Source organism: Microdochium trichocladiopsis (assembly GCF_020744255.1).
Source record: "Microdochium trichocladiopsis strain MPI-CAGE-CH-0230 chromosome Unknown B0I36scaffold_6, whole genome shotgun sequence".
In the NCBI taxonomy this organism is placed as follows: Eukaryota; Fungi; Ascomycota; class Sordariomycetes; order Xylariales; family Microdochiaceae; genus Microdochium; species Microdochium trichocladiopsis.
Window position 1 is genome coordinate 661,209 of NW_025763549.1, and position 13,348 is coordinate 674,556.

Below are 13,348 nucleotides of genomic sequence, written 5' to 3' on the forward strand. Positions count from 1 at the left end.
TTGCTTGTTGCGATACGGATGTTACACAGTTGCATTACATGTGTGCCATTGCGTTACAGTCACTGAGGAAACCCGACCGTCGGAGCTTCTTCAGATGCGCAAGCCGAAGGTTCTTGGGCTTTTTGTAGTAGTCGCCATGCTCTTGGCAAGCTTGCCATCGCCAGCAAAGGGGCGGGGGTCTCTGTCTCTCTCGCTCAGCATCAAAGAATGCATTTAAGAAGCACAGGCACCTCTAGGCTGCGGATTGAGGCTCTGGTCATCAACCATTATATTGACGAACGCGGACATTTCCACGTCTCATCATAGCCAAGCAATCAATCAATACCGGTTTTTGAAGAGCTTGCAGAATGCACAGGCGGCGCAGAACAGTCAAGTTAATTGATGGGCATTGTGGCTACGGGAAATGCTCAGGAGAAAGAGGATGTGGTAGCTTAGTGCGGATAAGATTAGGCATTGGCATGCCTCGATGGCCCGCCAATACCCCAAAGCTTCCCCGCATGCATGGGTTCTATTCGGGAGGCCGGCTTGGCGTAAACTAAGAAGCGGGGAGAGGCGCGGCAGTGATGCCAAGCCACTCAGGCAAACCACCATCGGCGGCGTGCTCTCCGCCTCCGGCTGGGGAGGCAGATAGATCAAGAGAAATTAATGGCTCGGTGTGTCACAAGGGTTGATCCTCAAAGTGCAATATTGAGTCCTCAGGTTGCTAGCTGGTCTGGCAGTCTGTGAAAGCAGAGACGAGCTATCATCCCAAAAGGAGGCACAATGCGGCTGGCAATTGGCATTAATCAACGGTTCATAGGCTATCAACAATTCCAAGCTCCGTCAATTGCAATATTGGCGCCGCTGATGTATGACGCATCGTCGCTGAGCAGGAACGCAATTAGCTTGGCCACCTCTTCAGGCTTGCCTTCGCGCCCGAGACCAATGAAGGACATATCCCGTTGCACGTCGGCAGTCCCATGCGCAATCTCCTTGGACTTTGCGACCATTGGCGTCGCAATGTAGCCACTATCAAGCAACTGGTTGTCAGCACATGTCCGGCATGGGACACACGAGAATTGACGCATGAGAGCACGTACGGGCAGATCGCATTGACTCTGATGTTTTGCCCGCCCACCTCCTTCGCGGCAGACCTCGTCAGACCAATCACGCCATGCTTGGACGCAGTGTAGTCGCTGTTGCAGGCGCGCCCGGTGTTGCCGGCAATGGACGAGGCATTGACGATGGCGCCCCCGTCCGCCATGATGCGCAGCTGCGAGCGCATGCAGTGCATCACGCCTGTCAGGTTGACGCCAATGACAAAGTCCCACATCTCAAAGTCCTGCTCTGACAGCGGCTTGATGGAGATGTATTTGGAGATGACGCCCGCCAGGTTGGCCGCCCCGTCCAGCCGGCCGAATTTCTCTACTGTCGCCTTGATCCAGCTGTCGACCTGATCGTAGTGGCGCACGTCGACGACCTGCGTCATGACCTGCGCGCCACTGATTCGCGCCTCGATGTCCGCTTTTGTCTTGTCCAGTGCGTCCTTTTGGATGTCGGCGAGGGAGATCTTGGCGCCGCGGCTGGCGAGCAAGTGTGCTGTCGCGAGTCCGATGCCAGATGCGCCGCCAGTAATGGCAATGACCTTGCCGTCGAACTGTGCGTTGAATGTCATGTCGAAGGATGCGTCTGAAGCCTGCTGACTGTAGCGATTAGAAGGGCAGATGCCTTGCCAGAGCACACATGAAAGAAATGACAAGCGATGGTAGTCGCCCTCGGAAATAGAGTATAAGGCAGGTCAATCCGCGGCTATGCATAGCCGGGATCCGTCGTCGTGCGGAGAAGTCACTCTAGCCCGCTTGCAGCAAGCCGTTCACTGCGGGCCGCTGCTCGCCAACAGACCAGTCATCGGTCAATGTAGAATGAATGTTGTGCGCTTGAATTCAACTGCATGTTTTCTTACAGAGTCCTCCAATCCGGGCACGGTTCTGCAAAGTTGTACCAATTTTTGTCTGCAACTCACAGAATCATACTAACAAGCCCACAACCGCTGCAGGTGCCGTCCGTGGCTCGCATCCGAATGCTATTGCGAAAATCGAGGTCCGTTCCCGAGCTGACGTGATGGATGGCCGCGTCAAATTCTGCAGAGGCTGGGTCTCTTTCTTGCAATGGTCTCCACCATGAACGACATCAAGAACAGGACTCTTTCTGTCCAGGCCTTCCGTGTGGGCCAAGTAGGATTCAGAACCTGCAGTGTCATCCCAGTGGTCGAGGGTACTCCCTCCAGACAAGATAACAAATTGCTGTTGCCTGGGACCTCAACTACCACCGTCCTGAAATCCAACCACTAACGACGCAGAAGAATGATGTCCCCTGTACAGCGCCGTTCGTATGAAAACAATGGTACTACCATCAGCCCCCAAACCCCCCGCCGTCATCACCAATACTCTACCACAATATAAATCGATGGGCTTGGAACAACATGACGAGCATGTCTCCTCGCCTCTCGATGGCCGCTCCAAGTCCTGGCCTCGCTATCCTGCCCACAGAGCTCATCCTCAAGATTGTCAGTCATCTCTCCACACGCGACGCCGTGTGTGGCCTGGCATACACAAGCCGTCACTACTGCACCACCATCATCGACTTTGCCTATGCCCGTCACATCCGGTCCGGCGCAGCAGGCGGTGCGCCCTTGTGGTATGCGTCCCGAAAGGGACTTGTCCAGGTCGCTGAGAGGGCGCTGAGGTGCGGTGCGAACGTCAACGAATTCGTCGAGGAATATTGGCGGCGCGGGATAAACGGCAGCACACCGCTCGCCTGGGCGGTCACTCGCCAAGATGCCCCCATGGTCAAGCTGCTACTTGAGTACGGCGCCAGTCCGGTGTCCCACGTCCCTTGGTACGACAATTGCGTGACGCGCGCGGCTGCGGATGGCAACCAGGAGATTGCACGGCTGCTGCTGGAACAAGCGCACGACGACTTTCTGCGGACTCCGGGTCGCGTCAGTGGTACGGGGCAGTCGCGGGACCAAAGTGGAAAGACACCGCGGAACCCCTCAAAGCTGATCCATGTACGCGAAGGTTGTGGGAAAACTGCTCTGCACAGAGCTGCCGCAGAAGACCAGAGCGACATGATTCACTTCCTGCTGGATTATGGGGCCGACTTGGAGGCAAGGGACGGAGAGGGCTTGACCCCCCTGTGCGCCGCGGTCGAGGCTGGCCGCTCCGGCGCCGTTCGGACCCTCCTCGCCCTCGGGGCCGACGTCCTGGCCATGGCCCGCGACAACAAGCAAAACAGTCTCACCACATCGGCCAATAACGTTCGGGCGGACGTTTTTAGTACCACGGAATTTCTTGAGCGTGACCTCGCGATCTTCAGACAGCTTCTTGAAGCCATTACGCTCAAGGGCCAGGTTCGACACACAGCAGCAGAGGTTGTGCAACATCCCGGGACCCGGAGCACGCCCCGCTTGCTGGATATCGCGGACTATCAGCTCAATGAAGTGCTGTATCTCTGCAGCTCTGCCGCGATCAAGATTCTCATTGATGAGTACAACGTCGACCCGGACGTACTGAGTCCCGACGGTCTGACACCGCTGATGCGCCGCATAATGGAACCCTGGAGCCCACCGCCCAGCAACTCCGGTGGCAGGGGATGGGTACCTGAGAACGACGCAATCGCGATAGGCATACTCCTCGAAGCCGGCGCTCAGGTCGACTCCTTGCACCCAAGAACGGGCGAGACCCCGCTGCTCACCGCCATCGAGGCCGGCCTGGACCCGGAGGTTTGTCTGACCCTGCTCAGATACGGCGCGAGCGTCACGGCACGGGGCCGGGATGGCATGGACGCGCTGTTGAAGGCCATGCACGAGCAGGATGTGGAACTCGCAATTCATTTGCTCCGGGAGCGGAAGGCTGCTGCCCAGACGGTTGACGTGTTCGGTATAAGTGCTCTGGCACACGCGGTGAGCGGCTTCTCCTTGGAGGTCGCGCGAGACTTGATTCAGCGCGGCGCCGAGCTGGAGACGAGGGACAACCTGGGGCGGACGCCCCTGATGCAGGCGGTTGTTGTAGGGTTCACAGAGGGGGTATCGTTCCTGCTAGGCCAGGGTGCCGAGGTTGATGCTCTCGCTGCTGCAGAGGAGGAAGCCCGTGGAACGGATGCGAATGAAGTCGGGCCCCCTCTCGAGCTGAAGGAGACGCCTCTCATGGTCGTGATGCGCCATGGCGTCGTTGAGATCGTCAAGATACTGATAGAGCACGGGGCGGATGTCAAGCTAGCAGCGAGGCTTGACCCGTTACTGCTCCAGCACGCTTGGGGGATGGGCGATCATGCAGAGGAGATTGTCCGTCTGCTTGGAGAGCATGGTGTCGAGGGGATGAGGCCCCTGGAATTGCCACCGCGGCGCTCTGTCACGAGGAGCAAGCTGCTTCGGCGAAGAGGCAGAAGGATTGTGGTCACAGAGACCTGACAAAGACCAGGGGATGATGGATATCATGTTCCATGAAGGTTTTGCCTCGAAATACGGCGCCAAGTCAGGCTATCAAGCAGAATAGACGTTACTCCACAATAAAACGCATGTTGAACCGCGTTGCGAAAAGCCCATCGTATTGAATTATATAACAAGAAAGGTCTGAAAATACACCATGTCGCACTTCAAGATCCCAAAACCAAATCGACTATTTTCAAATGTGCAAGGAATCACTCTGAAACCCATGAGTTCATCAAAACGGTCCGCCAAATTGGAACCCTGGCGGTGGCTTCCCTCCCTCAAAGTGCAGTTCCGATGCGTTGCCTTGCGAATCTATGAAGATGTGCCGCGTGGGCAGGACCTTGAGATCTAGTACCGGTTGGATCCTATAATGCTCGTCGTAGTGGTGGATGTCGCGATGGACCCGCTCCTGCACAATTTCGTGGACGGGTCGTTGGACATGCTCATGTACAGCGGCTGAATGGACACGTTAGTAAAACTAGAGCAGTGAAGGACAAGGATCTGAGCTCCAATGGAGCGCCAGAGGGCTTCTCTTCTACTCCAACAGCAGGCCACTCAAAGTCAAAACTTACGCGTAGCAGTCACGACGGCCTTGTCTACCGTGTCAGATGGTGTCGCCTCCGGGAACGTATATTTGTTTACTCCCTCATCCGTGGCGGCAGGAGTCACAGGCAGGCTACCGTGATTGCCAGTCCTATCCATGTCTTGTCCGGCCCCAACGGCTTCATCAGAATCCCAAGTCTCTTGGCCTGTACTTTGCTGCTGTGGCTGTTGTTTCCCGATATTCAGCTCCTGCATCTGTTTCTCCAGCTGCTGCTGCTGCTGCTCAAGCTCTTTGTCGAGGTCGAATACGCTGGCGATGCAATTACTCTGCTGTCGGTACATCTGCCGCTCATTGTTCCTGGGTTCCGAGCTCGCGACGCCGACGGGCTCGGCCTTCAGCACCATGAGCTCCTCCCGGGGCATCAGTGGCTGGTCGTCCTGGCTGGGCAACTTGAGGAAGGGCGGCTCGGTGCCTATCGTCGGCTTTGTTTCCTTCGGCGGGGTCGGAAACTCCTTGGCCGCGGCCGCGACATCGTAGGTGGTGAGCGACTGCTGGCGGTAATGCCTGCCATCGCGCTCCGGCTGGCTGTGCTTGAAGGAGTAATACGAAGGGAACTTTTTCGGCAGCGGGGTCTTGTCATCCTTTGGTGGCACGGGCGGAGGTCCATCATGGCGGAACTTGCTCAACGAGCGACGCAGCGCGAACTGAAGCCGCTTCTTTAGAGGAGCTGGCTGGGCCATGCTCATCCGTGCCGCAGATCCCAGGCCTATTGCTCAGTCTGTGTCTACCAGTATGCGACGGACGTATTGGCGATCTCGAGCGGGAGTCCGATAGGCGCAAGCCAGAGTGCAAAGTAAATGGCTGCAGTGGTCCGCAGCCTCAGTCACGGCATTGGAAGAAAGAGTTTGGAAAGAAGTAAAGAGTTTGAGATCGCAAGTCTCGCAGAGTCACTGGCCGGGATCGAGAATAACTTGGCCTGCCTTGTTCATGCACATAAAGGCAGCGTCGCCCGTGTGCGGCGGCAGGGGCTGTCCCCGTACGGACGAGAATAAGTGCCCGCAACCACACTTAGAGTTTGTGAGGGTCTTGCCTGCCAAACTGTAAAGCCGGCCTGGAGTGCCTGCGACGAGGCTGGGATTTGTCTGGACGGTAAGCGGATGGTGGTTGCTATTGAGCCAAGGGGACACCACAATGGTGTGTGAACAATCACGATATCTCTTCTTGAAAGCTTTTCCGGGAAAAGCAAGACAATGTCCATGATGTGCCTGCGGAGCGTGCCCTATTCGTGCTACAGACAACTGACACATTGCTGACGTCGTCGAGAATGTGACGTGGGCTTGGCACGTCGTCTTGTGGTGTGGTTAGCCAAAGCAAGGAGCAAGACTACAGTTGGGGCCCAGAATAATCCGGCCCAACCACCCCACCGACGCGAACGCGTCGCGCCACCTGCAAACCCTCCCTTCTTCAAAACCACCATTTCGAGCGCATTTTGAGGTTATCATGGATGATTTTGTTGCTGGAGTGTGCGCCGATAGGCTGCCGAAGCAGGATTTCACTCCTAAGAAGAAAGCAGCTATCTGCGCCGCCCATTTCGCAGGTGTAACGCACCGCCGCATTGCCGAGCTTACGCGGGCCTCCAAGTCAACAATCACCCGCATTATCTCGGACTGGAAAAACAACGGCAACCTAGCCAAATCGCCTCGGAATGGTCGCAATGGATTCACAAATGCCCAGAGAAGGCGCGTACTAACTATCGTCAAACGCAAGCGAAAAGCGACGTGGCCAGAGATCATACAAGCCATGCCCTTCCAGATCTCCAAGACATCTATAAAGCGCATCATTCACGAAGCTAAGCTACGTAAGTGGAAAGCTCAGAAGAGGATTCCGCTATCTAAAGAAGCACGAAGAGCTAGGCTTGCATTTGCAAGAGAGTGGCTACCAAAAGTCGACGAATTGCAGGAGGTACGTGTAAGTGAAGTTGGTGGGATTATCCTGACTTGATCTAGGTGATTTTCACGGATGAGTCGTCCTGCCAGAACTCCACGAACGCACCCGCGCAATGGGTATTCCGCTTCCCAAGCGAGAAATGGGACGACCAGTTCGTTAACCTTAAATCGCACGTTAAGGCGAACCTATCCATTATGGTTTGGGGTGCCATATACCTGAAGAACGGCGTGGGGTGCCGGTCAGAGTTGGTGATAATGCAGCGCGAACCGCAGCCAGATCCTAACAAGCGAAAGAAGGGCTATACGGCCTGGAGTTATCAGAAGGCATTACGCGATGGCTTCATCCCAATATACGACGATTGGCAGGTATTTCAGCAGGATAATGCAGCAATTCATTGCGCAGAGAGTACTATGGATTGGCTCGCCGTCAGGGGCATTGCGGTACTACCAGACTGGCCAGCACACTCGCCAGATCTCAACCCAATTGAGCACATTTGGGCCTCAATGAAGCGCCAGCTAGTAAAACTGTTTCCAAACATTATGGCCCTCAAAAGAAACGACGGTGATACCTCCCAATTTGAGGAGTGTTTGAAGTCGGCGTGGGCAGCAGTGCCGGAACGGCTGATCACAAAGGTCCTCACTACAATGGACCGTCGCCTTCGCGCAGTGGCCCGTGCGCGCGGAGGATACACCAAATATTGAAGCCGCCATCGCCAGCTTCAAAATGCAATAATTACTACTCGATTCTGACCTCGTTTGACGGTTCTGTGGCCTTTTGTCGTGTGCAAGTACTGTGCAGCCAATTTTGGTGGGGGGGCTTGGGCCGGATTAATTTGGACCTGATCAGTAGTAATAAAGACGACGCCCACATCCAAGACACCCTGCCGGATTCGTCCCTAGCCTGGGCGTGGATCCGACCAAGAGCGCCCGCCGCTTCCGCGCGCTGGCTAATTTAGCCCCCGCCAGCACCGCCGCAGACGGGGGGTCTGGGGTGGGTTGTGCTGTTCCAGCCTTTACCAGCCAAATGCTTTTTCTCTTGGCCGTCGCTGTGCCATCGGGCTTGTCACTGAACTGGTAAGCTTGGAGACCCGTCCGGACAAGATCCTCCTTTCACCGGGGTGCCGTAATGGGCCAGCCAACTCGCCGGGGGGATCCTTGGAATCGCCAGCCAGCTAGACTACCAGTACCAGGGTCCATCCCCACGCACCACTCCATCGGACATAGCTGATTGGGCATTGGGCGAGATCGATGGTCCATCCGTACTTTAAGCTTAGTGCTGGGGCGATCGGAGTGCAGCTCGTCGTCATCCTTGCTTCAAGATTCGGCCAATATTGTTCCAGCGCCAGCTCGAGGCTGACAACTCCTTTGCGTAAGCATCACGCCATCTGCATGCGGAGGTGACCTACTATGGTACAAGCAAGGCTTGGGCAATACATTCATGTTCTGCAGCCGAGAGGGTGTCGGCTGATCGACAGGCCTTTCGGGCTGTTCCGATGAACTAAACCAGCCACAGAAGTTGAAGGCCCGCCTGGGCGCAAGCTGGTCTAATTGACTTTCGGCACTGTACTGTTCTTCTTACTGTTTCCTCAGTCGGCACAGACTGGACCACGTAAACAATGACATCGCCCACACTAGCCTGCATCCAGCACGCAGGTGTCATAGACTCTTTGGCTGCGCTGCACTTCGCAACACACGAAATCGGCATGTTCCAGATGCTGCCCACCCCACATGCGTGATGACGATCTCCGTCGCCGCGTGGCACTTCTCCCATTACAGCCAGCCCAGCAGCAAAGCACCTCGTACACCTTGCGCACACAGCAGCCGCCGAACTGCAACTGGAATGCAAGTCCGCATGTCAGACGCAGCCAAGATCTGCCAAACGATACATTGACGCAACTGCCCGAGACCCCTGACAGAGCTGACTACGGCACATAGACCGACACAGCGGATCAGCCTCTCCGGGAGACATGTACGATGAGGTCAGCAATGTCTGGCTAGGGCTCCGGCAGTTCCTACCACTGATGGCATGCATGGATGTCATCGTCACGATCCCTTGGATCGAATAATCTGCCTTGAGCTGTTCGTTCATGGTACACTAGACTACGACTTCCGCAAGTGCCACAAGCGCCGCAGCCTAAAAACCAAGGCAGGTAACAAGCTTCATCAGTCATGGTCACCATGACGACAATGCTGCTAGTCTGCACGACATTGCTGCAATGAGCCTATCATGTCAATTCTGGAGTCGATTTGGAAGCTTCCGTGGGTGTTTCTCTCGCATACAAGGTTTCCTTGACGCATATATAACCCGGGGCCATTGAGGCCTGTCGTAAGTCGTCGTCATACTTTGCTCCTACCATCTGCACCATCATCTAACATTTACAACTCTACAGTTTCCCAATAATTAGTCGACAACATGAACAAGACCAAGGAAGCCGTCAAGGGATTTGTGGCGCGCTCGGGCCACCACGAGACCGAGGTTCACGAGTCGATCAAGCCTGCTGTGGTCCATGAGAATGTCAAGAAGACACATCAGGAGGAGGTCAACACGGCCGTAGACCGTGAGATTCACCACGACCACTACCACAACACCGTCCAGCCCGTGCAGGATCGCCAGGTCCTGCCCGAGGAGCACCATCACCAGGTTGCCGGTGTCGAGCACCGCGAGTTTGACAAGCGCAACCACGACGCCACCAAGCAGGCTCTTGCTTCTCAACAGGCCAAGTTCAAGGATGAGAGGGTCGTCGAGCCTACTGTGCACACAAAGACCACTGCTCCTGTCGTCGAGGGCGAGCACCACCACCAGTACGTACCAGGCAGACCCCCTGCTAGATCCTGCCAACATGACTAACAACACTCCCCCCTTTACGCAGCCACATCCACGAGACGGTGCAGCCCGTGATCCAGCGCGAGACTGTGCAGCCCACAGTCGTGCACACCACAGTTCCTATCCACGAGACACATCACGAGCAGGCCCAGCACCACGCGGCAACTACCCTCCCTGCCATCTCCATGAATGAGTTCAAGTCCAAGGGTGGCACTTTTGGCCATGACATCAAGCCCCACGAGCACCACTACCATTACGACGGCGAGCCCACTACCGATGGCAAGATCGAGACCGGCACCCGCGGCGGAGTCGTCGGCGCGGGTCATGGCGCCGACCAGCGCCACCACAACTCCTCGTCCACCGGCGGTAGCACGGCAGCCAAGGCCGGCGGTCTCGGTGCTATTGCCAGCGCGGTTGGCGCTGGTGGTCGTCGCCGCCGCCACCACAAGCGCACGGCCAGCAACTCGTCCTACAGCTCGTCCGACGCTGACGACACCAACGACCGCGCCAACAAGAACTACTACACGGCCGGCGCCCCGACCGGCAACATGCGCCCTACCAGCTCGACGGCGCCCAACACCAGCGTCCGGGACGGATCAGCCGCGCACAACACCATCGCCGGCGTGCGCACCGGCAATCCGGGCACCGGCGCCGCGAGCAACCTCCCCGGCACCGGCGGCTCGGGCGTCGGCGGCATGAGCGGCTCCGCGTCGGGCATGAGCGCCGTCCCGCGCTCCGAGCAGCACAAGGTGAGCTCTGGCGGTGATGGCACGTACCGCGATGCCGGGGGCAACCCGGTCAAGGGTGATGCGCACAAGAAGCCTAGCTTGCTGGACAAGCTCAACCCGCTTAAGGATTCGGATGGCGATGGAAAGGCCGGATTCATGAAATGAATGATGTTTCCAATGAGGGATCAGAAAGTTGAGGTTCTGTAATTGTAATTGCGAAAGTGTTAAATGCAATAAGTTATTATACAAGCGGGAGAACGTTATAGTCCGTAAAGCCGAACAGTTGTTGGTTGTGTATCAGAATCAGCTTTCATGGTTAGTGTGAACATTCGCTTTTGCAACTTTCCATTCGTGTACTCTACCTTCCACTTGGTGGTCTTGGTATCACCACAATAGGGTAACTTCGAGAGATGTATAACTACATGGTCCCAACAGACCGCTAAGATTCGCGCCGTTGCATCCCTCCCCAAAGTCGACAGACTGCAAATCCACTAAGCGAAGAGTATTCCGCCTATCTAAAGCCCAGCATCGGCAGTGGTTGCCTCTTTCCCTTTGGGCCCTGCATCACCATGTTCTCAAGCGACCACACAGCCCTTGATGCTATTCATTTCTGCCCCTCGCATGTTGTAGAAATAATTTCAAATAAGCCCCAGCACAACCAATCAAATCGTCCAATCTCGATTGGTCTAGTGGTCAGGATACCTGCTTGTCACGCAGGTGGCCGGGGTTCGATTCCCCGATCGAGAGCACTAGCAACATCATCCGGTGAACACACCGGGATATTCTTTTGCATTTTTTGTACAGTTCCTTTTGCGAAAACATCCTGCATCTTCGTACAAGTCCATGCTTTTGCGCAGTGTGAGCTGCTGGGGAGTTTTGCGTGAGAACCAAGAGAGGTTCACTCAGGGAATGCTGTCGCTGCTTTATGCACCTCGGAAATCTCTGGTTTTGGAATACGGCTCAGACAATTAGTCCTGTATGGTTTGATTTGCCTCCAAGGTGCCTTCCAAATGTCATAGCTACTTACTTATTCGTCGTTGTCGACGGACACAGCATCACCCTTCCCGCTTCCGCCTCCCCTCCGCGCCCACCATCCCGAAAGCACCAAGAGCGCGGCCCCAAAAACAAGCACCGAGCCCCCAAACACCTGCGCATACAGATACTCCCCTCCCTGCCTGGCCTGCACCAACGCCCCGCCAATCGGCGGCCCGACCAGCGTGGCCACCGAGACCACCGCAAAGGCCATGCCCGTCCTGGCGCCCATCTTCTTGGGGTCGGCCGTCAGGTTGGCGCACGTGGCGGGGAACAGGCCCTGGCAGGCCGCCGCGAAGAAGCCGTACAGGCAGCAGAAGGCGACGAGCGCCGGCAGGTCGCGGACCGCGGTCCAGGCGTAGAAGACGGCGCCCGTGCACGAGACGGCCAGGATGAGCGCGCGGAGCGGGCCGAGCAGCCTGTCGGATATCACGCCGAAGAGGACGCGGCTCGGGGCGCCGATGGCGTTCATGATGAGCAGCAGCGTCAGGGACAGGGAGGTGTCGATGCCAATAAAGGTTTTGCCAAAGGGCGTGACCTGGTTTGTTTGGTGAAGATGAATCCTCTTGTAAGCACCTCTGATGCTTGGGAAAGAAAGCAAAAAACCAGGAGGGACCATGACTCACATAGTAGAACGCAAAGTACAGCGCCAGCCACGCGCAAAACATGCCCGCACAGAAGAGCGCGTAGGCTGGCTCGTCGCGAAAGGCGGACCAGTCAAACAACCCATTAAACATGGCCATCACGCTCTTCCTCTCCCCCTTCACCGGATCTACACCCACCTCAGCCTCCGCCTCCTCCGCCTGTGACTTCTCAAACCTGGGCCGCACGAGCGCCAGCATGACCGCGGCGTTGAACAGCACAATGAACCCCATCACCCGGACGGTCCACCCGTACCCCAGGCTGGGCATGAGCCTCTGCGCGATCAGGGGGAACACGATCCCGCCCGTGGCCGTGCCGCTCGCCGCGACGCCCATCGCGACCGCCCGCTTCCCGCCTTTCCTCGCGGCGGGGAAGTACGTCGGGACGTTGGCCACCGTGGGGCAGAAGACCAAGCCGTCCCCGAGCCCCTTGCACAGGCCCTGGGTCAGCAGGAGCTGGTAGTACTCTGTCGACACGGACGCCGTCATGATGGCGAGGATCTGGAGGCAGCAGCCGGCCAGGACCACGGCGCGCAGGTGGCCTGCGTCGAGGGCGCGACCGGACACGGAGCCCACACCAAAGGCGAGGAAGATCTGGATCGAGCCGATCCAGCTTATGGAGGAGGGGGCCGTGGTGGGCGGGAGGAGGGAGGTCGCGTAATAGGACTGGAAGAGCCCGAACGAGTTCATGTATCCCCAGCTGTTGAAGGAGCCGAGGTGGGCGACGACGACTTGGGCCCAGGCGCGATAGGGGCTTGCTGGTGGTGGTGCTGGTGGTGGTAACGATGAATATGGAGATGGGGGGATTGCATTGTTGTTGTCGTGGTGGCCTGGCTCCTTCGTGTCTGAGTGACTATGGTATTGTGCAGTTTCGAGCTTCTCCATGGTCATGCTGGTGCTATCTATTGGTGTCGGATTGTAGCTAGGTAGTCCGTCCCGCGACAACCTGACTCCTGGGGGAGGAGAAGCAAGTTGACGTTCTTGCTCTGGTGCCGTCATTCTCGGCCAGCTACACTACTTTACGCCAGTCTGATCGTCCCGACTTGGCCTCTGTAGCGGAGCACAGGGTCGTGTCGCGATTATATATTGGCAGGATAAAAGTTCGGCCGGTATACGCACAAAAACAAACACGAAGTGGTCAGCGACAGGGGCGATTATTCAG

The 13,348-nt window shown here is 56.8% G+C and overlaps 6 protein-coding genes and 1 non-coding gene across 7 annotated transcripts; 4 read left to right on the forward strand and 3 right to left on the reverse strand.

Annotated features, from left to right (window-relative positions):
* Positions 1-714: 714 nt before the first annotated feature.
* On the reverse strand, positions 715-1,654 carry B0I36DRAFT_431896 (3-oxoacyl-reductase; the record flags this gene model as incomplete). The annotated part of the gene is made up of 2 exons (XM_046162600.1): positions 715-1,008; positions 1,080-1,654. The coding sequence occupies 2 exons, from the start codon at positions 1,652-1,654 to the stop codon at positions 804-806; spliced, it is 780 nt and encodes a 259-aa protein (XP_046011272.1). The 3' UTR covers positions 715-803.
* Positions 1,655-2,461: 807 nt separating this feature from the next.
* B0I36DRAFT_349943 (ankyrin repeat-containing domain protein) lies at positions 2,462-4,450 on the forward strand (the record flags this gene model as incomplete). Its single annotated transcript, XM_046156847.1, has 1 exon — positions 2,462-4,450. One exon carries the CDS (start codon positions 2,462-2,464, stop codon positions 4,448-4,450), a length of 1,989 nt encoding a protein of 662 aa, XP_046011273.1.
* A 369-nt stretch (positions 4,451-4,819) lies between these two features.
* Positions 4,820-5,803, reverse strand: B0I36DRAFT_431897 (uncharacterized protein; the record flags this gene model as incomplete). The annotated part of the gene is made up of 2 exons (XM_046162601.1): positions 5,044-5,803; positions 4,820-4,836 (listed from the first exon to the last, which is right to left on the reverse strand). The coding sequence occupies exons 1-2, from the start codon at positions 5,759-5,761 to the stop codon at positions 4,820-4,822; spliced, it is 735 nt and encodes a 244-aa protein (XP_046011274.1). The 5' UTR covers positions 5,762-5,803.
* Positions 5,804-9,374: 3,571 nt separating this feature from the next.
* B0I36DRAFT_245721 (uncharacterized protein) lies at positions 9,375-10,678 on the forward strand (the record flags this gene model as incomplete). The annotated part of the gene is made up of 3 exons (XM_046150176.1): positions 9,375-9,763; positions 9,832-10,151; positions 10,386-10,678. The coding sequence occupies 3 exons, from the start codon at positions 9,375-9,377 to the stop codon at positions 10,676-10,678; spliced, it is 1,002 nt and encodes a 333-aa protein (XP_046011275.1).
* A 163-nt stretch (positions 10,679-10,841) lies between these two features.
* On the forward strand, positions 10,842-11,741 carry B0I36DRAFT_324814 (uncharacterized protein). The gene is made up of 2 exons (XM_046154164.1): positions 10,842-11,455; positions 11,541-11,741. The coding sequence occupies exon 1, from the start codon at positions 11,083-11,085 to the stop codon at positions 11,395-11,397; it is 315 nt and encodes a 104-aa protein (XP_046011276.1). The 5' UTR covers positions 10,842-11,082; the 3' UTR covers positions 11,398-11,455; positions 11,541-11,741.
* Positions 11,189-11,260, forward strand: B0I36DRAFT_t93. Its single transcript has one exon. It is a non-coding gene; the product is annotated as a tRNA-Asp (tRNA).
* On the reverse strand, positions 11,412-13,077 carry B0I36DRAFT_374656 (major facilitator superfamily domain-containing protein; the record flags this gene model as incomplete). The annotated part of the gene is made up of 4 exons (XM_046160298.1): positions 11,412-11,487; positions 11,605-12,083; positions 12,172-12,298; positions 12,365-13,077. 4 exons carry the CDS (start codon positions 13,075-13,077, stop codon positions 11,412-11,414), a joined length of 1,395 nt encoding a protein of 464 aa, XP_046011277.1.
* Between the last annotated feature and the right edge of the window lie 271 nt (positions 13,078-13,348).